This window comes from Peromyscus eremicus, chromosome 4 (genome assembly GCF_949786415.1).
Source record: "Peromyscus eremicus chromosome 4, PerEre_H2_v1, whole genome shotgun sequence".
In the NCBI taxonomy this organism is placed as follows: domain Eukaryota; kingdom Metazoa; phylum Chordata; class Mammalia; order Rodentia; family Cricetidae; genus Peromyscus; species Peromyscus eremicus.
The window spans coordinates 128437578-128464359 of NC_081419.1; the positions used below are offsets into that span (position 1 = coordinate 128437578).

Consider the following 26782-nt stretch of genomic DNA (forward strand, 5'->3'; position numbering starts at 1 on the left):
CCACCAGGGTGAGCTCTCCAGCACTGCCCCGTCTAATTCACCCTTGTAGTAATGAAAGAGGATTGGGGCCAGTTCTGCTTTCATGCCCTCAGGGTTGGTTCCCTCCACCTACAGCATCAGGGCCAACTCTACTGTGTTGCCCAGGCGAGGGGCAGGGGCCACTCTCCCAAGTGCTGAAGCTGGTGAGAGGCAGGGACAGCTCTCCTGCTCTTAGGACCCCAGGGCCAGCTCCTCCAGCAGTCTCAGGCTTTGATGGGAATCCTTCCACTGCCCATGCCGCCACATGTCGGATGAGTAATAGGGACAGCTCTCCCTTGCAACTTCGGTATCACCTGGGTGACAGCTGCCTTTTGTTTGATGTGTTTGATTATCTGAGTTCTTCCTGAAGGGTTCCGAGCCAGTGTTTTAAACCTAAGTTTTCTGCTAGAAACCCGAATGTTTTTCGTAACCTGCAAGAGTAAACGTAAAGAGCAGAGGACAAGACAGGACTCTGGGAAATAAAATAGTAGGGCAGAGATGTAAAGAAGATTCTCCAAAGAAACACAGGAGTGCGGTGCAGTCCGCAATCCTAAATCTTAAACGCGCAGGGCCGTGCTGACCTGTTCATCCCAGAGCTTGCTCCTGAGATGCCCAGCTTCGGGGCTGCCCGTGTCCTCAGCTCATTTGGGCCCCTGTCTCTGCCTCAATCAGCAACAGTCGGCCTCCGCCCAGGGACCTCGGTTAAATACTGAAAACAGACCTGGAGACCCGGCGTCTTCCCCACAGCTGCTCCAGCCTTTCCTAATGGCAGAGTCCCCGCCCAGCTGACTCACGTCAGCCCGCCCTTATCCCCCCACTGGCTCCTGATAGGCTGCCCGGGCTGTCCGTCTCGACAAAGACCTGTGCGCAGGCTCCGAAAGGCGGGGAGCTGGCTGGGCGTCGCGGACTCGGAGCTGCTGGATCGGTCCGAGATGGTGAGTGTCCAGCCGGGGCTGCGGCAGCGGGCGGCGGCCACCCCGCGAGAGGCGCGCGTCCATCGCCGCCCGGGGTCCTAGTCGCTGGGCGTCGCCTCGCGGGACCGCAGTGCGGCCCTTTAGTCCCGGCCGAGGCGGAGCGACCGGATGCCACAGGCCCTTGACCGGAAGCCGGTCTGTGAGGGGACGCCCCGGAGGCCCGCCCTCTGGTTCGCTCGTAGTTTAGTATGTTGGGCCGTGTGGGGCAATCCCAGCCGGGCTGCGGGGTTTCCTGGAGTCCAGTAGGCACTTTACGTGCGTTGCCCTTTCCTCCTTCGCTTTGTGAAGTGGGTACGGCCATTAGCTCCATCTTCACACTTGGAATCCAAAGTCAGTCGGGCCTGGGAATCGAACGCTGCAAGCTTGACTGCCGCCCGTGGGCTGAGTTTGGTGTGCGGGTTAGGAACCCGCGGGTCCCATCCGGAGGGATCCCGAAACTGTCTGCCGATCTTTACAGGGTGGTGCTTTCAATCCTCACGAGTTGGACAGAGTTTCAAAGGCCTTTTCCAACGTTAAAGCAAACGTCAGAATCTTATTTATGACTGGCATGATGGTGCACGCCTGAAATCCCGGCACTGGGAAGGCTAGGATTTGCACTTTCAAGACCAGCCGGGGCTATAAACACCAGTCCGTGTCGCAAAACAAAAACTTGACTAGAAACTTTTTTTTAGTGCTTATGTATATGACTAGTGTTTTGCCTGCACGTATATGTCTGCACCAGTAGCGTGCTTGGTTCTGGCAGAGGCCAGAAGAAGGGGTCGGATCCTTTGGAACTGGATTTACCCATGGCTGTGAGCCACCATATGGGTGCTGGGAGTCAAACTTGGGTCTTTTGGAAAAGCGTTCAGGCCATCTCTTCAGCCCCCACAAAACTATAGCTATATAAGAAACTGAGAGGGAAAACAGAAAGGCATCGTCTAGAGCACTGTTTCTCAACATGTGGGTCGAGGCCCCCTGAGGTTGAACGACCTTTTCCCAGGGGTCGCATATCAGATATCCTGTGTATCAGATATTTACATTGTAGTTCATAACAGTAGTAAAATTATGAAGTAGCAATGAAAATAATTTGGTGGTGGGGGGGGGGTCACCACAACATGAGGAACTGTGTTAAAGTGTCACAGCTTTAGGAAGGTTGAGAACCAACCACTGGCCTAGAGGCAGCTACCTAGGCACATTGCTTATTGTGTTTTTATTTGCTGTAGCCACCATCGACTGTTCAATTGAGGGTTCGTTTTTCATTCTACCACAAAGAATGTCTCCACATCTCCAAAAACAATATTGCTTCACATCTGTGCAATGTTATCTTTCACAACACTTAACTGTAAAAATTTTTAATAAGGGACTGGAAAGATGGGTTCAGCCATTAAGAGCATTTGTTGTTCTTGCAGAAGAAGGGTTCAGTTCCCAGCACCCACATGTTGGGTTACAGTGGTCTGTAACTCCACTTCCAGGAGATCTGATACCTTCTGGCTTCTGCAGGCTCCTACATGTACATGTCACATATGTGTATACTCTAGCACACACACATAAAATAAATACATAATTTTTAAAAATTTAATCACATATTCACAGTTTTAAGAAATACAAAAGGATCTAAGTGGAAAGTATGTCTCATCCACCCCTAACCCCAGCTTCAGCCCCCTTCAGGAACTGCCAGTTTCTTGTATATTTATACAAGCGTGTGTGTGCCATGTTTTTTCACGCTTAAGTGGTAGCTTTCTCTGGTCAGTACTGTGCTGTGGTTTGCACTCATAAAATTGTTACATATTGAGATGAACATTCCAAATGGACTCATGCAGCACTGTCGGATATAATCTGTAAGAGGTTCATGTGGTCCCCTTCTTACTTTCCCAGACTAAACACTGTTGACATTTGGGTACGCTTCCTTCTGGAATTGTTTGGTACATAAGGACTATGTTACACTTTATGCCTTTTAAAGCCCAAGGTACTTCAATTTGCCATTTAACCAAGGATGACCTTGACCTTCCAATCCTTCATCTACCTCTTGAGTGCTGGGATTTTGGGTATGTGCCATCACACCCAACAATGTTAGACTGGAACAGTTTATGAATGTTTGCCATGTTTACTTTATGATACATATAAAGATGTTTATTCTGGTCTGGAGCCGTGGCTCAGTTATCCTGAGTACATACTACTCTTCCAGAGGACCAGAGTTAGGTTCCTAAAGCCCATATTAGGCAGGTCACAACTGCCTCTAACTCCAGCTCCAGGGAAGCAGCACCCTCTTCTGGCCTCCTGGGTCACTACACTCATATGTACAAACCTACAGATACACATATAGACATGATCACAAAATAATAATTATATATATAATATGTATACATATATTTTCATTCATTCATTCCTCTGTTCACTTAAAAATATCTACCATTGCCAGGTGTGGTGGATTACATCTTTACTACCAGCACTTGGGAAGCAGAGGCAGGCAGGTTTCTGAGTTCAATGCCAGCCTGGTCTACATAGTAAGACCAAAAAAAAAAAGCTAAGCAGTGGTGGCGCACGCCTTTAATCCCAGCACTGGGGAGGCAGAGGCAGATGGATCTCTGTGAGTTTGAGGCCAGCCTGGTCTATAAAGTGAGTTCCAGGACAGCCAGAGCTATTATACAGAGAAACCCTGTCTCAAAAAACAAAAACAACCTATCATTACAAGAGGCTGTGGATTTGAACCCCAAGACCATACACTCATATTCATTTCAAACACACACACACACACACACACACACACACACAAACTTTTCCAAACCCACTTCATGTTAAGGCTGCATAGTGCCCTATGCCCATATATATAGTTTACAGTTTCCTCTGCAGACAGTGCTGTAGTAACTGCCCTGGTCTTGGACACTCCTCCCAGTGTTCCTGCATGACAGTCTAGATTGGCAGGAACTGCTAGTCTACCATGGAGCTGTTTTCCCCTTTTCCTACTCTTTTTTTCACATGTGTATCTTTCAGGATGTCCATGGTTGGCTTTTATTTAATGTCCAGAAGCATTTAACCATGTTGTTACATCATCTTTATGATAAATTATTTTTATTTACTATATAATATTTGGTAAAGTGTGTGTGTGTGTGTGTGTGTGTGTGTGTGTGTGTGTGTGTGTGTGTTGACAGGGTCTCAGTGTGGAGCACTAGCTGTCCAGGAACTTGCAATAGAGGCCAGGCCAGCTTTGAACCCACAAAGACTTACTGCCTCTGACACCTGAGTGCTGGGATTAAATGTGTGCACCACCATGCCTAGCCATGGCTGTACTAGAATTTGGCAAGCTATTTCCCTGGAGTACAAGCTTAAGTCCAGTCCTTAACTCAAAGTCAATGCTGTGGTCTATAGTTTTTGTTTGTTGGTTGGTTTTTACATTCATTAGATTATTTCCTTTAATAATAATTTTCAAAGTTGAGGCAAAAGGACCAGTATTTAGAGTTCTTACACAGTATTGTATAGCTTTCCCATGAGGTTATTGACCTCAAGAGCTTTGCGTTAATGAGACCAGCATTAAAATAGTGCTGTATTGCTATGACTTTTCATTCATTTACAAGGTGTTTGTAATTTATCTTAGAATTGTGTTCTACCTCTTATTGGACACTTGTTGTTTTCCTTAATCATTTTATGTAATGTTTTTAAAGTTATTTTGTTTTCTGTTAAATTTTGTTATACTGTGGATGGAACTCAAGGTCTCATGCTTGCTGGGAAAATGTTCTACCACTGAACTACATCATCTACCTTTTTTTTTTTAAAGACACGCTCCTTATGTAGCTCAGGCAGAACTTAAATTCACTATGTAGCTCAGGCTGGCCTGAACCCATGGATCTTCCTAAATGCTAAGATACTGAGTGTGGTGGCACCAGATCCCACAAATCCTGGAGCTTCATTGATGGACACACATCTAACTAGAGAATGCCTGACTTTGTCTCCTCTTCATTGCATAGAGTACATTTCTTTCCCATGATTTAGCTTAATCAGGGGGGTAACAGAGAGATGGGCTCAGTGGTTGAAAGTACTTGCTGCTCAGTCATGAGGACTAATCTTTGGATACCAGCACCTGTGTTGGGCAGTTCACAAATACCTTTAACTTCGGACAGCTCCAAGGGGCCTGAGGCCGTCTTTGGCCTTCTGCAGGCAACTGTGCACACATATGTTCATATACTCAACAAACAAATCTTAAAGATCAAAGCAGGCTACAGGATTAGGCCCTGTCTCCACAGAAGTAAAAATATGAAGAGGCTGGGGCAGAAGGAAGGCCACAAGTTGGAGGCCTGCCTGGACTGTCTTAGTTATCTTTCTAGTTCGTGAAGAAACACCATGACCATGGCAACTCATGAAAGAAAGCGCTAATTGGGGCCTGGCTTGCAGTTTCAGAGAGTGAGTCTACTATCATCATGGCAGGAAGCAGACAGGCACGGCACTAGAGCAATAGCTGGGAGCGTTAAGTCCTGGTCCACAGGCATTGGGCAAGCAGAGACAGACAGATAGACAGACAGACAGACAGAGGGCTTAGCATGGGCTTTTGAAATCTCAAAGCCTACCTACAGTGACATACCTTCTCCAACAAGTTCACACCTTTTTTCTAAGTTCACACTTCTTAATCCTTCCCAGCAGTCCACCAACTGGGAACCAAGGATTCAGCTAACTACAGCAACTTATAAAAGAAGGTGTTCCACTTGGGCTTCTGCTTTCAGAGGGTGAGAGACGGTGATGGTGGAGCAAAGGCATGGAGGCAGGGGCAGCTGAGAGCTCCCATCTTGTCCTGCAAGTCTAAGTCAGAGACTGGGAATGGCCTGAGTCTTTTGAAACCTCAAAGCCTGCCCTAGTGACATACTTCTTCCCACAAGATTATACCTCCTAATACTCTCAAAACAGTCTCTCCAACAGGGGGCCAAATAGTCACACAGAGGAGCCTGTGGAGGCCGTTCTAATTCAAGCCACCACATACAAGTTACATATTCTTAAGACGTTGAGTGTGTTGCTGGGGGAAGGTGGAGGCAGGTAGAGCTCTGTGAGTTTCAGGCCAGCCTGGCCAACAGAGGGAGTTCCAGGCTAGCCAGGGCTGCATAGAAAAACTGTCTTGAAAAACAAACAAAAAGATAGTGTGTCAAGCCCCCATAGTAGAGACCTCTCAGAGGGGATAGAGCTAACATTTGTGTTTTCCTGCTTGTATGTATGAGCATCCCATGTGGGCCTAGTGCCCAAGGATGCCAGAAGAGTTTGATGAATCTCCTGGAACTGGAGTTACAGACAGTTGTGAGCTGCCATGTGGTGCTGGGAATTGAACCTGGGTCCTCTGCGAGAGCAGAAGTGCTCTTGATGCTGAGCTATTTCCGCAGCCCCAAGTAAATGTGTGTGTGTGTGTGTGTGTGTGTGTGTGTGTGTGTGCGCGCGCGCGCGCGACAAAAGTATATAGTAGAATTTAAAAAAAAAGATATTTAGGTGAAGGTTTTGTCAGTATTTTTATTTATCTTTTTTGAGACAAGATTTCATGTAACCCAAGCTAATCCTAAATTTGCTACATAGCTAATACTGACCTTTATTTAAACCTCTGGTCTTTCTTACGCTTTTACTTCCCAAGTGCTGGAATTACAGACCTACAGCACCACAATTGGCTGACTAGATGTTTATTCATTTTTTCCTGCCTCTGGCTTTCAAATGCGGGGGGTTTATATGTGGAACCCACAATGGCCAGCAAAAAATAACTGTTTTGAAAAAGGAAAATAAACCCAATCTATAATTCCATGTTCTGTATGGCTTTGTTTTCCTAATCTCAAGATTTCTTGTTTCTAGGAAGTTGTAGCACCTGGGAAACACTTTTTGCAGTTTCGTTTTTGTGGAATATCAATCTCCAACTTTGGAGGTGGTTTCACGGCCTCATCTCTCAATGGGAAGAAACATCACTGGCAGTGATGGTTGTCTTTCTTGGCCCTTTCCTGATTATTGGGCTTTTCTCCTGTTTGCTTCTGCAGGTGTTTCTGCAGCAGACATCTTGTCCCGTTCCTTTTGTCTTTGGGGTTGTTTCCATAGGATGGATTTCCACAGGATTCCAGTACGGTGACTAGGACCTACCTATAGTGTTTCCCCTTCATATACAGAACAGCACCTAGCACCTAGGAGGAAGTCAGAAAAAGTCTGAAATGACCCAGATCTCAGACATGCGTGTCACACTGTACTCTCCTCCAGAGCCAGCCCTGCCCTTTACACAGGTTCTAGATTCTAGAGACATCAGGCTGCTTGCCACCTTGGAGGAGGAGCCTCTGCCCATCCCTGCAGCATCTGGCACTGTTCTTACAGGAAGTGGCTGGTGGTGACTGGATTGTCAGACAATGCTTTCCCGAAAAACAATCCATTGTGCTGCCTTCAGTTGTTCAGGAGCTCCCAGCCCTAGCTCTTTTGCACCAGGAAACGGGGAACCATTCTTTTTGTGAATAGTAACTCTGTTTTCAAAGACCATCTGCTTACCGCCCCCCCCCCCCCCCCGCCCCTTTTGGAGACAAGGTATATATACCAAGCTGGTCTTGAACTCATGGAGATTCACATACCAGGCCCGACTCTCTGCCTTTGAAGAGCTTAACTAGATTCTGAACTGGAGGCAGCACCCTGAGAAAAAGCATACTTCAAGACTGGGTTCCCAGCCATGGGGAGAGAAAGATCAATTAGGCTTCTGTTCATGGGCGCCTACTCTGCTGAGCACTGTAGAGACTGAGCAAGCAGTTGGACACAGTCGCTGATATATGTCTCCCAGAAGTACAGTCAAGGGCTTCAAGAGTTGGAGGCAAGATCATTGAATATAGGCCTCAGAGAAGAGGTGATGTCTCAGGAGCTCTGGAAGACTATTGGGCTTTAGAGAAGCCGCCTTGTTTTTGTTTTTTGGTTTCCTCTTTTTAAGGGGGTTGGGGAGAGCCAGGTGTGGTCTTGCACACTATTAGTCCTAGTACCCAGGAGTCAGAGGGAGGTAATCCTTGAGTTTGAGGTTAGCCTGATCTACAGTGAGTTCCAGGAAAACTAGGGCTATATAGAGACCCTGTTTCAAAAACAACAAAAAATAGATAAGAGGTGTGACTGTGCAGATGGAGAGTAGATGGAAAGGTAAAGTCTCAAAGTGACAAGTTAGAATCACATATGACAGAGGAAGACTCTAAACATCTGTCTGTTGTGTTGATAAATTCCACCTTGTGCAGTTTCTAGATGATCAGAATTAATAAGCCCCTTCCTAAGACACATTTCCTCTGCCTGTATGCCAAGTGTTACCCTGTCTGCGATGACAGATTAAGTCACCAGGTTTGTGGGTCATTTTGCTCCTTTGCAATATTTTCATTTTTGATGTTTGAGCCACAAATAACAAAGTGCCTCCTTCTTATTAGTTTTTTCAAATCATCAGAGTAATGTACCATATGTGTGGGTCCTGGGTGTGTCTGTTCTCAAATAGCTGATGGGCAGGGAGTAGGTAGCTGCCTGGTGGTAAAGCACTCGACATGGGTCTGGCCTGGGCAGCTTTGGGGCAGCGCCAAATGCCTGGGAGTTCCTTGCTTGTTAGATGAATGTGTCATTCATCTGCTGTGATTGAAGAGCTAACCTTGGTCTCCTTTTCTGGCAGGCAGAGGTGGAGGAAACACTCAAGAGACTTCAGAGCCAGAAAGGAGTTCAGGGAATCATCGTGGTGAACACGGAAGGTAGGCCCTCGATCCACGGCCTATACCCAGGCAGGCTTCCAGAAAACAGCTGACACCACATGGCATAGCCCTTCCTCAGTCCCTTCACAAACCCAGATTGTTTTGTTTCCAACATTTCCAAAGTTCTGATACTCTTCTTGGGATTTCCCATTTTCTGAGAGAAGGTCTTGCTGCGTGACCTAAGTTGTCCTGGAACTCACGATCTTCCTGCGTCCACCTCCCATGTGCTGGAGTTACAGGCATTTACCACTTGTCTTAGAAATCTTAATTTAGTAAATAGGAGAATGTTTCCTCAGGTCCACAGCACTGACAGCTCACAGCTGTCAATAATCCAGGCTTTTTTCAGCCCTTGTGAAAAACCAGACTTATTTCTCATGTGATACTCAAAGCTGCTAAGACTTTTGTTTTTTGGGATAAAGTCTCACTGTCCTCAAACTCACAGAGATTGAGGGATTAAAGTGTGCACCATCAGAGCCAGGAATAGTGGCGCACGCCTTTAATCCCAGCACTTGGGAGCCAGAGGCTGGTTGGATCTCGGAGTTTGAGGCCAGCCTGGTCTACATAGTTCCAGGACAACTGTCTCAGAAAAAAACAATAGCAAAAAAAGGTGTTTTCCATCACACCTGACTGTTGTTACTCTTTTAAATTTGTTTGCCTTGGGGTTTTGTTTTGCAGATTTCACATAAGCAAAATTCTTTTTTTTTAGCACTAAGAATTGAACCCAGACCTAACACTAAGCGAGTACTTTACCACTGAACTGCTCCTTCAGCCCTTTAAGCAAAAATTTGAAATGTCAGTACAATTTTTTTTAGTATTTTTGAGACAGTATCTTACTTTGTAGTTTGGGCTAGCCTGGAACTCATTGTGTAGCCCTGGGTGGCCTAGAATTTATGGCAGTCCTATCTGAGTCTGTTTTTGCTAGGGTTACAAACTTGAGTCATACGCCCAACTAAGTACAGTGTTGATTAGTCTATGTTGCTGCTACTCTTGTGTGCTCACTGGATGGATAATATGTACCCATCTGCCTGGATTCTACTTTTTTGTGGGTAGTTCTGTGGTGGTTTTCTTTGTGCCCAGAGCTAGTCTCTGTCTTTGGGGAATGAGCTTACTTGAATGGCTAGTAAGATGTGGATGCTGATTCCCCCTACACGAGAGGGGTGTGAAGGGAACTAGGAGGAAACACTACTGTGTGCCAAATCCAAGGACAGGTGCTTTTCTTCCTTCAAGCAGCCCTGTTGTCTCTATTTATTGACAAAACTTGAATTTATAAATTCATTTCAAAGCCACGATCTTTTCTAAGATTTACTATTTTCTGAATAAGGTGTTTTGCCTGCATGTAAGTATGCACAATGTGTGTGCAGTGCATGAGGCCAGAAGACAGTGTCAGATCCCCTAGAACTGCAGTTACAGAAGGTTGTGAGCTACCAAGTGGGTGCTGGGACTCGAACCCAGATCCTCCGGAAGAGCCATCTCTCTCGTCTGCAGAGCCAGGATTTAAATGTCAGTCTGAGTGCACCTGAGTGGTCTGTGGGCCATGGTGGTCCCAGCAGCCCTGAGGGCAAAGGCTGTGCTTTCTGAGGAGCTGCCCTGCTTCCCCTGCCAACCTGTGAGGACGGCCTGGACAATTCACTTACCTGTTTATCTCTGTATGGTTGTAGAGATTTACTCACACTGAGACTTCACACTCCATTGTCACGCTCATTTCTGACCCCTGTGACACCTGTTTATGTCAAGACTGCCTAGTCAGGTTCCCTTGTTGGGCTGAAGGCAGCCACCACATGCTTCATGCCTCTAGGCCATGGTGTTTCCCAGACCACTTGTCTCTTCTTAAATTTTCATTTGTGTTTGTACACACTAGCTCACATTTGTGTATGTGCACACTAGCTCACATTTGTGTTTGTACACACTAGCCCACATTTGTGGGGCTCTGGGGAACAAACCCGGGTTTCCATGTTTGCATGGCAGGCACCTTTACCCACTGAGCCATCACACACACACACACACACACACACACACACACACACACACACACGCACACACACACGCACAGGCGCACGCGCACGCACGCACGCACGCACGCACGCACGCAGCAGAGTTTTTTGAGACAGGGTTTCATGGAGCCCACACTGGCTTTGATCTTGCTCTGTAAGCTGCCTCCACCTTCCAAGTGCTAGTGTAGGATTCCAGGTGTGGGTCACCACTCTGTCATTTTAGAGCTTTTTTTGTTTTTTAAACTTTTCTGTTTTGTTTTGTTTTTGTTGTTTGAGACAAGGTTTCACTGTGTAGCCCTGGTTGCCCTGAACTCACTCGGTAAACCAGGCTAGTCTTGAACTCATAGAGAATCTGCCTGCACCTACCTCCTGAGTGCTGGGGTGAAAGGCGTGCGCCTGGCTAAACCATCTTTAATTGTTGACAATTTCATGTATTCAGGGTGACGTTGATCGTACCCATGTCCAGCTGTCTCCCCTCTCATCCTCATGTGCTCTTTTTCTGTTCTGTTTTGTAACCACTGAGTCTAATTAATTAACACGGCCTACTAGAATGCTGGCTGATCTTAATGGCTTGACCTTGCGTGGGAACCAGAGCGGCAGTGAGCTGGTGAGTGCAATGGCCATGTCACATCCAGAAGACAGCATTTTACCAGCACTCGTGCATCTCGGGCACACCCAGCCTTTTCACCCTCTCTCTTGATGTTCCCTGAGCAGGGCTTAGTCACTCGTTCTCAGCACTTTAACAAGCTGCCCACTGTAGAAAGGTGTCTATGGCCAAGGCTGAGAGGGGCACTCATCTGTGGGTATGAACATAAATACTTAGAAGGCAGTTTGGCAACATGTCCATTTAACAAAATAACCATAGTAGTATCTCCTCTAGGGTTTATGACCTCCCAAGCCAGGCATTTTCGACCAGATATATAGAACCAAGCATGAATTTCCTCTTGTGGAGCAGGCCTCAGATGTAAGCAGAAAATGGTCATCCCCATAGCCTTAATGCACTAATTAATGCAGTAGACACATCTTGCCTGGCATGCATTTAAAGCTCTTGTTTTAAAATCTACAACTTTGGACTGGGGATGGAGCTCAGTTGGTAGAGTGCTTGTCTAACACTCAGGGAACATTGAGTTCAACCCCCAGTAACATATATAGTGGGTAAGTGGGCACAACCTGTAATCCCAGACCCCTGGAAGCTTCAAGCTGCTGATACCACCATCCAGAAGCCTGACCAATTTTAAAACAAAAAAGCTAGGCATGGTGGCACACACCCTTAACCTCAGCACTCACATGGCAGAGGCAGGCAAATCTCTGAATTAAAGGCCAGCATGTTCTAGGTAGTGAGTACTAGGCTAGCCAGGACTACATAGTAAGACCCTGTCTCAAAAACACCAGCAAAACCTTATTTACCAAAGAAAGACCGAAAAGACAACAGTTAAAACTAATCTGCTAGCAAATACAAAAATAATATAAACCATTCTATAGGGCCAGGAGAAGACAGGTATATACCAAGACATTGCTGCTGACATCAGCAGTTCAGCTGTGAAAGAACCTTGAAGGCAAGACCTTGTCTGAGTCACTACTGGAACTCTTGCTGTCCATCCATCACAGGCACCGGATTTGAGGCAGTGGATTTATTAAAGAAAAAAGCCTCAGTGGTACCATTAGCTCTGATTTGAAAATTCCACACTGAGGAATGTGGTCCAAGATGGCCTACTAGAGGAAAAAGCAAACTTGAACACGTTAGATGCCATTCTCCTTCCATTACTAATATGGTAACGTCAACACTAATAGTATGGTGGAAAAGAATAGATTTCTAGTCATCATTACACTTGAACAGCTGTGAGAATGGAGTATTAACACCTTCCAAAATGAGGAGCCAGCCTTGGAGAGAGGTCATGAACCTATCCAGAAGACAGCGGGGAGAGCTCCAGCCGAGCCTCGTAGCCCTGCTTCTGGCCTCTGACCCAGTGTGGATAGATGGCTAGCTGACAGACTAGGGCGTCAGACCCCAGTGTGCCGAGGCTGCAGACACAGCTTGTAGTTGTGAGTAGGCCAAGGAGATGGCTCAAGCTGGCAGGCTTCCATCATTTAAGTCCATTCTCTGACCTTAGTCCATGTTTTCACCCTACTTAGACTGCACCTTCTACTGTTCCCAGTGTCACCCTCCTCCCAAGACCACCTCAGAGTCTCATCTTTGAAGAAGCTAAGGTCTAGGGCTAGAGAGATGGCTCAGCAGTTAAGAGTACTTGCTGCTGTTACAGAGGACCCGGGGTGGTTTACAACCACCTCTAACTCTAGTTCGGTGATCTGATCCCTCTTCTAACCGCCACGGGCTCCTGCATGTACAGTACCCATATGTACACACACAATACATACATATACATAAATATTTATAAAAAGGAGCAGGTGTGGTATGGCAGTATATCTGCTGTGTCTGTACTTAAGAGGAGGACCAGAGCAAATTCCAAGCTGTTCTGGTCCACATCATGAGTTGCAGGTCAGTCAAGGCGATATAATGAGGTGGGGAGTGAGCAGTGGTAAGGAGTCTTTTTTTTTTTTTTTTTTTTTAAAACCATAGCCCATTTTACCAACAAGAAAGTTGAGATTGAGAGAGATCAAGTAGGCACTTGGCCTGGTAGCACCAGCCTGTAATCCCAGCACATGGGAGATAGTGACCCAAGAAAGTCATCCTCAGCTACATAGTGAGTTAAGGACAGCTCGAATGAGCCTGGGCTCCAAAAGGGGGGTGGGGGAGTAAGTGATGGAGTAGTGAAGTGACGTACCTAGTAGGATTGTGCAGGCTCCACACTGTCAACAACCAAGTGTCTGCTCTCTTGCTCCCAGCACCCCTAGGTTAGTACAGAATGTGTGCTTGACAGCAGTGACTAGTAAAATTGTCTGTTTCAGTGCTGGGGCTCAGACTCATTGCCTTGAACATGCTAGATAAAGACTCTACCCACAGCCCCATTAAAGGTCTTGGGCAGGGTTTTTGTTTTGTTTTGTTTTTTTGAGACAAGGTTTCTCTGTGTAGTTTTGGTGCCTGTCCTGGATCTCGCTCTGTAGACCAAGCTGGCCTCGAACTCACAGAGATCCTCCTGGCTCTGCCTCCCGAGTGCTGGGATTAAAGGCGGGCGCCACCACCGCCCAGCTTGGGCAGGTTTTTCTGTTTGCTCTGAGAGCACCCGATTGTGCCATGACTGGAAATTGAGCTTCCCCAGTAACTAGCTACTTCTGCAAGCTACACAGTATTTGTGAAGAACTAGGGTTGAACTAGGTTGACTAACTAGGTAGGCCATCTGTGAGGTCCCCAGCTCTGTCATCCTTAAATATGGACTTAATTTTGTCCTTGTTTGAAATTCTTCTGAATTTTGGTTCCTGCTCCCTTAACTCCTCTTTTTTCAGAGGGAGCCACTATTGGTTAAGTTTGCTTGCCCATTTACATTTGCCTACTTGATATATAACCAAATGCATTGTTATCTGAACCCCTGAAAGCAAGCCCCAGAAACACTCAAATACCAACATCAGTGGATGCTTAACATGTAACCACAGATGCTAGTGAGCAAGTGAGACGAGGTGCTGCTCCGAGGGAACTGATGTCTAGTGGGAGATGGGTAAAATGTCTGCTTTCCTAATAGTGTGGTGCTGGGATTATAACTACTCTAAAGGAAAACTGCATGGTCCTGGGATGTCTTGAGGGTCCTTCCTCTAGCATCATCCACTTGTGGAGAGATTACAGTAGGTACCAGTGATACTGCCACCCTCAGAAAGGTACAGCTGTAGAGAGGCCTCATGGGGCTCAGATGTGCACATTGTTGCCATCTAGGACCCAATAGCAGCACTGAGGCCCCAGCATCAGTCCCTTAAAGGCAAATGACCACTGTACCCCATTCTTGTGGCTTTACTTGGCTCACAAAAGCCTCTCCTGCTCAGCTGCTTCACATGTTCCTGATGCCCTAAATAAAGTAGGTTGAATGCCTGCCTTTGGCTAATCTCTAAGCTGGTCACTTGTTGGCCAGATTCACAGGGTCCTGGGCCCATGTCTGGCCACTTGGATGTGAGGAGTCACTTATACCACAGTCTTCATCAGTGTCAGCCAGTCACCTTGGGACTTCTCTTGGATGGAGCTCTCTGACAGGTCACAGCCAATTCACAGGCTCCTGATGACCCAATGTGGTCATCAGGTTGAGCGACATTCTTCACCTCCATGACAGCAGGACACCTAGTAATGTCCATTTAATTGTTCAGTCTTCAAAAAGAGATTTGATACACAATGATGGTCATTGGCTGGTTAATTATACCAGTAGAATCCTAGCCTAAACAGCCAATAGGGGAATGTTGAATCTAAGGATGTCAGGACTGTCTTACTTCATGGGCTCTTTCTCTGTTTCGTTGTGTTGTGCTAGGTATTGGTCCCAGGTCTCAGACACACACAGTACTCTCTTTACCACTGGACTATACCTCCTACCTCTTAGTGGGCCCTTTTAACGACAGCAATGCTGCTTACAGAAACCCACTGGAGTGGGGAGGCATCTTCATGGCTACATGGTTACAGCTGAGCCCTGAGCCAGCCTGCCAAGAACAATCATGGGTCATGTCTGGTATGTCTTGACACAAGCTGACCTCTTTTCTTTCTTCCTCCTTTTCAATCTCTTCTTTTTGAGACAGGGTCTCACTGTGTAGACCTAGTTGGTCTTGAACCCACAGAGATCTGCCTGCCTCTACTTCCCAAGTGATAATTGAGTTCAAGCTTTAAGTGTTGCAAAAGAGCACCTCCCCTTGTATTACTTGAACCCAGTCAGGCAGGGTAGCTGCTAGGAAAAGAGTTTGGAGTTGAACCAGGCCTACATTTTTTTTCTATTTATTTATTTATTTATTTATTTATTTATTTATTTATTTATTTATTTATTTATTTATTTTTGGTTTTTCGAGACAGGGTTTCTCTGTGTAGCTTTGGCGCCTTTCCTGGAACTCACTCTGTAGCCCAGGCTGGCCTCGAACTCACAGATTCGCCTGCCTCTGCCTCACCAGTGCTGGGGTTAAAGGCATGCGCCACCACCACCACCGCCACCGCCACCGCCACCGCCACCGCCACCGCCACCACCACCGGGCTAGGCCTACATTTAAATCCCTATCATTTGTGTACCTCTAGGCAGGTCACCCCATCATTCAGTTCTCCTCTTGTCTGGTAGCCAATGGAAATGGTGATACCACCCACAGAGGCTGGGTCTGGCACTGGCACACAAGGTCAGCACTGTGCCTATCATATAACGAGCCTTCTGTAAATAGTGGCATTGGTTGTTAACTGCCAGCGGAATATTCTAGAATTAGGGATGTGAGGTGAGATACTGAACAGAAAGGGGCTCCAGTAAATTGCTTGGTTCCTATTTATTCTCCCCACAGGCATTCCCATCAAGAGCACCATGGACAATCCCACTACTACACAATATGCCAACCTCATGCACAACTTCATCTTGAAGGCACGGAGCACTGTGCGTGAAATTGACCCCCAGAATGATCTAACCTTCCTTCGAATTCGATCCAAGAAAAATGAAATTATGGTTGCACCAGGTAAGGGTTCTTGCACCTCTGTGTTTAGTTTCCTGTGGCTTATCTGGAAAGTGTGGCACATTGGTATCTCCACAGCTTCAAGGTAGGCCGAGGGGGTTGGAAAGAGTCGAGTTGCCTCACTGCCTACCTAGCCAGTATCTACTGGTCCACCAGCAGTCTTCAGCAGGCCTCACATGGGAAATGTAGTTTCATGAGGGAGAAAGACACAGAAGAATCCCATAAGAATTTGGGACATGGAAAGGTTGGTCAGTTCTGCTTGGGCAGTCAACAAAGATTTCTCAGAAGCAGGATGTTAGAGCTGAATCTTAAGGGCCAGGAAAACATGAGTCAGAGGGGCGGAAAAGCTATTTGTATATGAAAAAGAATTTATAATCCTGTCTCCAACCCATGCAGCCAACTTCCCACCAGCACTGCAGCAGATTGCTATTTTGACTCATCAGTGAAACGCTTGTCTGGGTGGTACAAGCATGCCTGTGTTTAGGCCTTAGGATCATTCTCAATGTCATGAGATGCTCACACTTGGAGGAGCCAAGGATGGGAACTGCAGAGTGGAGGGATGGGGTTTCCTCCTGCTTTGCTCATCTAACTCAAATTTACAGACTAGAGTGACAGACAGGTTCTACAGGACTACTTTTCTGTGGTTACCTCTCTCCCTGTCTTTCATCCAAGCCTGGGACATTTCAGCCATGGCTGGGATATGTGTGAGGTCTTACATGGTGGTGCCTCAGGTTGTAGAACAGTTTGTCTATGAAGGAAGGTGTGAAAAGTGAGACTGGGTCCAACTTAGAAGGGGCCTCAGACTACAGACTCAGCTATGTGGATCTGATCCCATGAGCAGAGGTGCTTAGGGCAGGAAGTGATAGGTTATGAGTTGGGGTACAGGGCGATGGTGGCACACACCTTTATTCCCAGCACTTGGGAGGCAGAGGCAGGTGGATCTCTGAGTTTGAGGCCAGCTTAGTCTACAGAGGAAGATCCAGGACAGCCAAGGCTACACAGAGAAATCCTGTCTCAAAAAAACAAACAAAAAAATCAGGTGCTGTTGTGATCCTCTGGGACACATCAGGAAGAATATGTTAAGATCAGGTTAGAGCTAAGCTTACAATCAAATCTGAATAGAAAGTCCACCCCCACCCCAGCTTCCTGCTGTGGGACTCCATGGCCCTAAAACTGGTATTGGGAATCATCTTTCCATTTAATAGTTACCAGTACAGACTTGAGGTGCCCAGTGGCACTCCCAGAAACTCAGTGTCAAGGACAGATGACATAGTGCCGTGCAGACAGACACTTGGTAGAGACAGTCTCTCTCCACCTAAAGGTCCAGAGATGTCTGGAAGTCCTGATCATGCAGGTCTCAGATCAGTTCAGTAGCACTTCCAGTCTGTCCTTGGGGCCCATGGACATTCAGAGTCCCTGAGGGTAGTTGGTGCTTGAGTTCTCCTTGGGGTCTCATCAGTGGAGATAAATGGCCAAACCCTCACATGGGCAGCATACAGAGAGGTGCACGGAGTACACATGCTGGCACTTGACCTGTCTATGTTCGGTACGCCTCACACACTCACACTCAGGTTATGCCGAAGGTTGTGTGACATGTTAGCCATAAACAGTGGTGTTTCTTGGGGCCACCACACTGCTGCATCTCCCTTCCTGGGGCCTTCTCACACACCATCCTGCTAGAACATGCCATCATTCCTTATGGCTAACCAACTACTTAGCTATATTTCCACTATTTCCTATTTTCTACAGTAAGTTCTATGAGGGCAGCGATTTGTAAGACAGTGTTTAACAAATACATTGAACAGGTGGCTTTTGTTGTTTTGAGGTAAGGTCTCTCTATATAGCCCTAGCTGTTCTAGAACTCACTAAGAAGACCAAGCCAGCCTTGAATTCAGAGGTCCACTTTCCTCTGCCTCCCAAGTGCTGGGATCAAAGGCATATGCCCCTATGCCTGGCCCCCCATATGGCTTTAATTTCCTCCCATTGCAGATAGTCCCCTGTTGTGGGTTAGGCTGGATTTAGTAGAGGAGTAGAGTTAAGGATGTCTGAGATAATGGTATTTAAATATTTGTGTATGTGTGTCTGGGAATATGTATGTGCATGCAGTATCAGTGAAGGTCAGAAGAGGGCACCAGATCCCCCTGGAACTGGAGTAATAACATGAGCTGCCATGTGAGTGCTAGGAACTAATTGCAAGTCTCATAAGAACAGTAAGTACTCTTAACTAGTTGCTAAGCCCTATCTCCAGCCCCTGGGACATGGTATTTCAGATGAAAATCAGTAGTGCATACAGATTTGGGTACCCAGTTTTATGTGGTCAATACAGAACTCTGAGCAGGAGCCTCAGAGGCAGTAGGGCTAGAACGCCTGAGGATTGCCTCGGGGCAGCCCCAGCATGGATTGGGACTAGCTGAGTCTTGGAGAGGACTGGAGTGAAGGAAGGAAGAGGTCCAGTCTCTTTCTTACTCACATAAATGGGCTGCTTGCAGCTTCCTGGGCCAAAAGTTTAACTCTTCACATTTTAACAAATCAAGGTATTTGACATAGTTGGACTTATTAACCTTACTGTTTGATGCAGTACAAACAACCTTTACTACTACATCCCTGGCCATCCAGATGTCTCAGCCAGTAAAGGCTCTTGTTCCCAAGTCTGACCACCTGAGCGTGAGTCCTAGAACCCACATGGTAGGTTAACCACTTTCAAAAGTTCCTGCAAGAACCACTCTTCTGACCTCTGTGTACTACAGCATGTGTGCACACACTAAAATTTAAAATGTACAATTATTGAAACCCTGCCTCCCATAGAGTACTTAATGTGGTACTGTAGGGTTTAGAACTTGACAGCCTGGTTTATTGGTTGTGTTTGCTGTTAGCTTGTTCATTATGTGTGCAGACTGCTTAGCTACAAAACTGTTAAGTCACTTATTCTTCTTACGTGAAACATCCAGTTGTCACGGGCTTATTAGTAAAATGGTAGACCACTAGCACCTGCCTAGAGTGATTCTGGGGTTCATTTAGGTGCCACCTGAGAAAGCTTATCCATGACAGAGCTTAAATACTGGCACAGAGACACAGTCAGGTGTCCAGAACTTAATGGCCACTTCTGTATACCTGTAGAACCTGCAGTCTTTGGTCATCAAGATCAGAGCTTTTGAACTGGAGGGATGGCTCAGCAGTTAAGAACACTGAGTTCAATTCCCAGCAACCACATGATGGCTTACAACCATCTATGGTGGGATATGATGCCCTCTTCTGGCATGGAGTTGTACATGCAAATAGAGCACTCATATACACAAAATGAAATAAAATGAAATAAAAAAAAAATCAGAGCTTTCATGGCATGATCCCAGTTAAAACCATGTTGCACACTGCTTCACCCTCACCAGATCTGAGGCACCCCTGTTAACCCTCACCAGATCTGAGACACTCCTGTTCACCCTCACCAGATCTGAGGCACCTCTGTTAAGCCCAGCAAAGTTTCAATTGACATGCTGTGTTGAACAGAGTACCTGCATCTAATAAAGTCCATAATTGAATTTGGGATTGAGGGTATAGCTCAGTGCACTTGCCTAGCACTTATAAGACCCTGGCTTTGATCCTCAGTACCAAAAAATAAACAAACAAACTGATCTAAAACATGATCAAAACACCTGTTTTTTCCTTGACAGATGGCACTTTGCCCCTATCACCTCTATGGAGAGTCTGATTCATGAGACTATCACTGGAAAATGCTTCAAAGAAGCAAATAACTCCCTGTGACCTTTCAAAAATTTTTTTTTGGGGGGAGGGGGTACACATGTTGTAGAAGGTAGATAGAGATCAGCAAATAAGCTTATTAGGAGGAACTAAGGCAGAGGTTCTTAACCTTCCTAATGCTGCAGACCTTTTAATACAGTTCCTCATGTTGTGGTAACACCAACCATGAAATTCATTGCTCTTCATAACTCTAATTTTGCTACTGTTATGAATCATAATATAAATATCTGAAGGGGTTGTGACTCACAGGTTGAAAACCACCTCAATCACATTATTGAAATCTCATTTATATTAATGTGTATATGTGTGCATACACACTCAAGTGCGGAGGTTATATAGTACAACCCTTAGGAGTTGTTTGTTTCTTTCCACCATGTGAGTCCTGGGGATCAACCCTCAGGTTATCAGGCTATCTTTCCAGCCCCAAATCTTATTTATTCATAAAAATTAAAGAGTATGTTGCAAAGTGTCCACTGCCCTGCATTGAAGACTCCATTTTCTAGCAGTCACTTGGCAGGAGGCAATAAAGAAACTTGCAGGTTCTCTCCTGTCCCCAGCTGTGGAGAACGACCTCTTCTGAAAGCTTCCTTCCCTCCTGCATTGTATACTTAGTGATTAAGGAGCTGTTATCTTTCTCCTGGTTTATATTTAGTGATTTGTTTTTCTGTTTTTTTTTTCTTTTTCAGATAAAGACTATTTCCTGATTGTGATTCAGAATCCAACTGAATAACCGAATAAGCCACTGTCTCGGCTTCCTGTGTCATTCCTTAATTTAACGTCCCCCTAAATAATAGTGTTAATCATGTCAGTGGGCACAGGGTGGTTGCCCAAGAGCCCATATAGACCATGCCAGTGGTAGCTCTGCCCACCCCAACAAGGAGTGTCTCTGGTGATCCAGTCAGTTCTCATTTCTAGGCTTTGGAGGAAGAGCTTATGATAAGCCCACACACAGCTTCCTTCTGACCTTCAGTTCACTTTGTCACCCTTGGAAAGCCTGTTTTTTTTTTTTTTTTTCTTTAACTAAAAATAACGTCGAAATCTGCCTGGCTGTTGTGTCTTCACTAGATTGGAAAGGCCTATTCCTATGTTAGCACATGGTCAGCTGACCAAACTCATGGCCTCTGTTCCCTGGCAGGTTTTCATGTTCCCTGGGCCTGTTCCTCATTGCATCTGTGGGTGGCACACTTCCCGAATAGCCTTGGTATACATTGGTTGGTACCCTGGTTCCTGGGCTTCTTTACCCTTTAGACACCTGTTTGATCAAATCATCCTCCTGCTAATGATTTTCTGTTGTACTACCATGAGCGAAGAAGGAAGTGGTGTCTACCAAGTACCCACAATGCACCTGGTGTACCTTAGGTGCTCAGGCAGTGTTAAAACTGCCTGAGAGCTGGGGAATTTACAGTAATGTAGGTAGGAGGAAACAGGTCATTTCCAGGGTCTCATGGCTGGAACCGTGGGTCTGTAGGTAGCCTGCTCTTCCACAGAAACTGACCCCATCTTTGCCTGGTGAGCTCATTCTGGATGATCATCCTTCAGCCTGTAGCATTATGTGCATGGGGGTCCTCCCCAGGTCTCCCTAAGGCTCTGGACTACCCACTCTACTGCTCCTCACCACCCTGGAAACCACCTGTATTTGCCATTGCATTTTGTCTCTTGCTCCCTGCTGCACAGAAGAGGCTGGTGCAGCTTTCTAACTCCAGTGGGTCACACACTGAGTTAGGAGAACACACGTCTAGAAAATGGAATGTTCGGGAGCTGGAGCAAATGCTTCACCTCTTAAGAGACCTGATTTCAGTTCCCAGCAACTATGTCAAGCAACTCAAAGTCACCTTTCACTGATGCCAGCTGCAGGGGGATGCCATACACTTGACTGGCCTCCATGGGCACTTGTACTCATATGAACATACCCACACACAGACATACACATAATTAAGAATCTTTTTTAAAAAAAAAAAATGTTCCAAAGAGTTATGGTTGGGGCTCAGTTAGGAGAGCACTCACCTGGCATGTTCAAGGCTCTGGGTTCAATCCCCAGAACCCCATAATCGGCATGTATCTAGTTAGAGTTTGAAACTCTGCCTTTAAAAAAAAGATTAAGAATTAATGAAAAGAGACAAAGCAAGGAGAGTTGTATGGGAGGGTTTGGTGGGAGGAGAGGGGAGGGAACACAATGTAATTAGAACCTCAAAAATTAAAAATAAAAAAGGTTTGGGGCTGGAGAGATGGCTCAGCAATTCAGAGCACTTTGTGCTCTTCCAGAGGACCCAAGCTCAGTTCCCAGCACCCAAGGAGTGCAGGTCATAAATGTCTGTGGCGATCACAAGTGTGCACGCACACATGCGCGCACACACGTCCAAGCTGGACATGGTGGCTTAAATTAGCAATCCCAGCACTCAAGAGGCAGAGGCCAAAAGTTCAAGAGTTTGGAGCCTGACCCAGGAGGGTGAGGGATGGGCAGGTAGCCCAGTTGGTAAAAGCACTTGACACCAAGCTTGATAACCTGAGTTTGATTTCTGGAACCTACATGTTGGAAGAGAAAACCAATGCCTGAGCTCACCTCCTCATGTCTGCTATGGCACACACACCCCACAGATACATTATTTTTGTGTGGACACGTGTAGGTCAGAGGGTGGGGCCTGACCCAATTGTCTGCCCTACCTGGCTGAAGTCTGCTAACTGAAGGAACAAACTTAAAACTTTCCTGACTCCCTCAGATGGGTGTGATCCTGAGGGGCTCAGGAGGCTGCACAAGTCCGTCCTGTGATTGACAGAGAAATCCTAGAAATCCTTCAAGACAAGACCCTGTCCCTGAAAAGTGGAGGCCGTCTACAGCCATCCTGAGAGGAACAAAAAGGACAAGTATGCTTAGTTAGGGTGTCTATTGCTGTGAAGAGACACCATGATAACAGCATCTCTCGTACAGGAAAGCATTTAATGGGGTGGCTTACATTTTCAGAGGATTAGTCCATTTTCATCATGGTGCGACATGGTGCATGCAGGCAGACGTGGTGCTGGAGAAGGAGCTGAGAGTTCTACATCTTGACTTGCAGGCAACAGGAAGTAGTCTGTCTCACTGGGTGTAGCTTAAGCATAGGAGACCTCAAAGCCCACCCCACAGTAACACACTTCCTCCAACAAGGCCACACCACCTAATAGTGCCACTCCCTTTGGGGGCCATTTTCTTTCAAATCATCACATTCCACTCCCTGGCTCCACTCACAGAGATCCACCTGCCTCTACCTCCTGAGTGCTGGGACTAAAGGCGTGCGCCACCACTGCCTGGCCTTGTTTCTCTTTTAGACTGGTTCAATCTCGTGTAGTCCAAGGTGGCCCTCAACTCCTGATCTTCCTGCTTCCTCTTCCCAAGTGCTGGGACTAAAAGTGTGTGCTACCACTGGCTGGCCTCTATGGTTAACTAGTTGTTAGCTCTGCCCTCTGATCTCCTGGCAAGCTTATTTGTCAGAACACAAAATATCACACAACAGGCTTGTAGCCATATTATAATGCAAAAATGCATTTAGTCCAACTTTAAAATTCTCCATAATCTATCACAGACTCAACAATATTTTGTTTTGTTTTGTTTTTTTGTTTTTCGAGACAGGGTTTCTCTGTGTAGCTTTGCGCCTTTCCTGGAACTCACTTGGTAGCCCAGGCTGGCCTCCAACTCACAGAGATCCGCCTGGCTCTGCCTCCCGAGTGCTGGGATTAAAGGCGTGCGCCGCCGCCGCCGCCGCCGCCGCCGCCGCCGCCACCGCCCGGCCCTCAACAATATTTTTAAATCCAAAGTTCAAAGTCTCTTCTGAGATTCGTGCAATCTCTTAAATGTAATCTCCTATAAAATCAAAATCAAAAAGCAGATCACATACTTTCAACATATAATGGCACAGGATATACATTACCATTCCAAACATAAGGAAGGGAGCATAGTGAGGAAATACTGAACCAAAGCAAGACTGAAGACAAGCTGGACAAACTCCAAATTCTGCATCTCCATGTCTGATGTCAAAACCCTCTTCAGATCTCCAAGTCCGTTCAGCTTTGTTGACTGCAACACACTTCTCTCTCTTGGGATGGTTCTCTTCCTTGTTAGCAGCTATCCTCAGCAGGTAACATCTTGGGATCTCCAAGGCAATCCAGGCTTCAACTTCATAGTTTTGTGAAATGGCGTCCCTAGGCCTCCATTGGGGACACCACTGACACATACATGCCTTGTCTCCTTAGTCATGGAGGCAATTTCCATAGCCCCTTTCTTCTGTCCTTAACTGCAGAACCATGTGGCTGAAGCTGCCAAGTTCTGCTGCTAGCGGGGGGCTGGAACATGGCCCCCTTGTTCAATTACATCTTCACCAGCCTTTTGTTTTCCATGGCGTCCTTCACTGCCTAACCTTGGCTGTCCTGGAATTTTCCCAGCCTCTGCCTTTTGAGTGCTGGGATTAAAGGCCTCTTCTCTCTCTCCCCCACCCCTGCTCCTCTCTCTCTTCTCTCTCTCCCCCTCCCTCCCCTCCACATAGAGTTTAGATCTACATAGACAAGATTCTAACTCAAAAAAAAAAAAAATTCAAAATGCTGTTTCTATTTGGCTGAGCCAGCCCAAGTACATCAAAAGCGGCTTGATTTTCCTTATCATTATCTGTCCCACCGGGTGTTCCCCGGCACATGGCAAGAGCATTATCTGTGACCTGCTCTTGGAGACAGGCACTGTGAGCCTACCCCTCCTCAACTGTGACACAGTCCCAAGTGTCTGGCCTTAGCCTTCCTGCCCACCTTATGCCATCATTTCCCCAATGTTGCTAAGAGGCTGTTGAGCTGGGAGCACCAGGTTCACCCACACTGCTGTGAGCTCACTTCAAGCCTGCCTAGCATGTATCTGCTCCCCTCCTCTCTGCTGACCCAAATGGAAGCCAGATCACCCTCCCTGATAATGGGTCTCACAGCATGAAGCCTCCTAGAACTTTTCTGTCTTCCGCCCCCTACACACACACACACACACACACACACACACACACACACACACAGCACCCAGGCAAAAGTATGAGACCACATGGGCCGCTTGGCTGTGGTCCTGCCCCAGGCAACTGTTTCCTTGCATGTGGCCAAGGAACTAGGTCTTCTGATCTCGGCAGAAACAGGTCCAATTTAACATCCAAATTCACAACAAATGGCAAGATAAAATAGGGAGTTTGATCGTGTTTTGAATTTTCTGGGGTTCTGAATACCTTCTTGATATGCATTTGATTTTAATATTCTATTAGGCAAACAAAATTCAATGTCTGTGTCTCCCTTTTAATCATCCTCTATGTAACAGGCTTCATTTGATTATTCATTTGGTTAGTATTTAGTGAATGCCTACTATATGCCAGACCCAATCTACACATAAGGACACAGTGATAAGAGTTTAATGTAGATCAGACAGCCAACTAAAAACAAAACACAACTATGCCTGGGCTCCACCCCAGACAAAGAATTCTTCAGGGTAAGCTCTTGGACACTTGTAGCCTATACTATGTTAAGAACCACTGACATGTCGGAAGGTGGTGGCGCACGCCTTTAATCCCAGCACTTGGGAGGCAGAGCCAAATGGATCTCTGTGAGTTTGAGGCCGGCCTGGTCTACAGAGCGAGATCCAGGACAAGCACCAAAATTGCACAGAGAAACTCTCTGTCTTGAAAACCTGGAAACAACCTAGATGCCCATCAACTGAAGAATGGATTAAGAAAATGTGGTACATATACGCGATGGAGTACTACTCAGCAGAGAAAAACAATGACAGCATGAAACTTGCAGGCAAATAGATGGAACTAGAAAATATCATAATGTAGCTAAACGAATCCTGTATGATAAAGCAACCTCAGGAGGCATCACCATCCCTGACCTCAAGCTCTACTATAGAGCTATAGTAACAAAAACAGCTTGGTACTGGTATAAAAACTGACCTACAGACCAATGGAATCGAATTGAAGACCCTGACAGTAATCCATGCACATATGAACACCTGATTTTTGACAAAGAAGCCAAAACTATACAATCGAAAAAAAGAAAGTATCTTCAACGAATGGTGCTGGCATAACTGGATGTCAATATGTAAAAGATTACAAATAGATCCATATCTATCACCATGCACAAAACTCAAGTCCAAGTGAATAAAAGACCTCAACATAAATCCAGTTACACTAAACTTAATAGAAGAGAAAGTAGGAAGTACTCTTGAACGCATTGGCACTGGAGACCACTTCCTAAATATAACACCAACAGCACAGACCCTGAGCACAACAATTAATAAATGGGACCTCTTGAAACTGAGAAGCTTTTGCAGGGCAAAAGACACGGTCAATAAGACAAAAAGACAGCCTACAGAATGGGAAAAGATCTTCACCAACCCCACATCTGACAGAGGATTGATCTCCAAAGTATATAAAGAACTCAAGAAACTAGACATCAAAATACTGAACAATCCAACTGAAAAATGGGCTAAAGAGCTAAAGAGAGAATTCACAAAACAAGAATCACAAATGGCTGAAAGACATTTAAAGAAATGCTCAACATCCTTAATTATCAGAGAAATGCAAATCAAAACGACTCTGAGATACCACCTTACACCTGTCAGAATGGCTATGATCAAAAACACTAATGACAGTCTATGTTGGAGAGGATGTGGAGCAAAGGGAACACTCCTCCACTGTCGGTGGGAATGCAAGCTTGTACAACCACTGTGGAAATCAGTATGGCGGTTTCTCAGAAAATTAGGAATCGAACTACCTCAAGACCCAGCCATACCACTCTTGGGCATATACCCAAGGAACGC

The 26782-nt window shown here is 46.1% G+C and overlaps 1 protein-coding gene across 1 annotated transcript; it reads left to right on the forward strand.

Annotated features, from left to right (window-relative positions):
• Positions 1–834: 834 nt before the first annotated feature.
• On the forward strand, positions 835–20722 carry Dynlrb1 (dynein light chain roadblock-type 1). The gene is made up of 4 exons (XM_059261709.1): positions 835–953; positions 8590–8665; positions 16057–16224; positions 20664–20722. The coding sequence occupies exons 1-4, from the start codon at positions 951–953 to the stop codon at positions 20705–20707; spliced, it is 291 nt and encodes a 96-aa protein (XP_059117692.1). The 5' UTR covers positions 835–950; the 3' UTR covers positions 20708–20722.
• Positions 20723–26782: the final 6060 nt, after the last annotated feature.

Excerpts from the sequence above, each read along its gene's own strand:
- Dynlrb1 (XM_059261709.1), top strand. Across the intron at positions 8,666-16,056 it reads CATCGTGGTGAACACGGAAG|GCATTCCCATCAAGAGCACC; the intron begins GTAGGCCCTCGA and ends TTCTCCCCACAG. Across the intron at positions 16,225-20,663 it reads TGAAATTATGGTTGCACCAG|ATAAAGACTATTTCCTGATT; the intron begins GTAAGGGTTCTT and ends TTTCTTTTTCAG.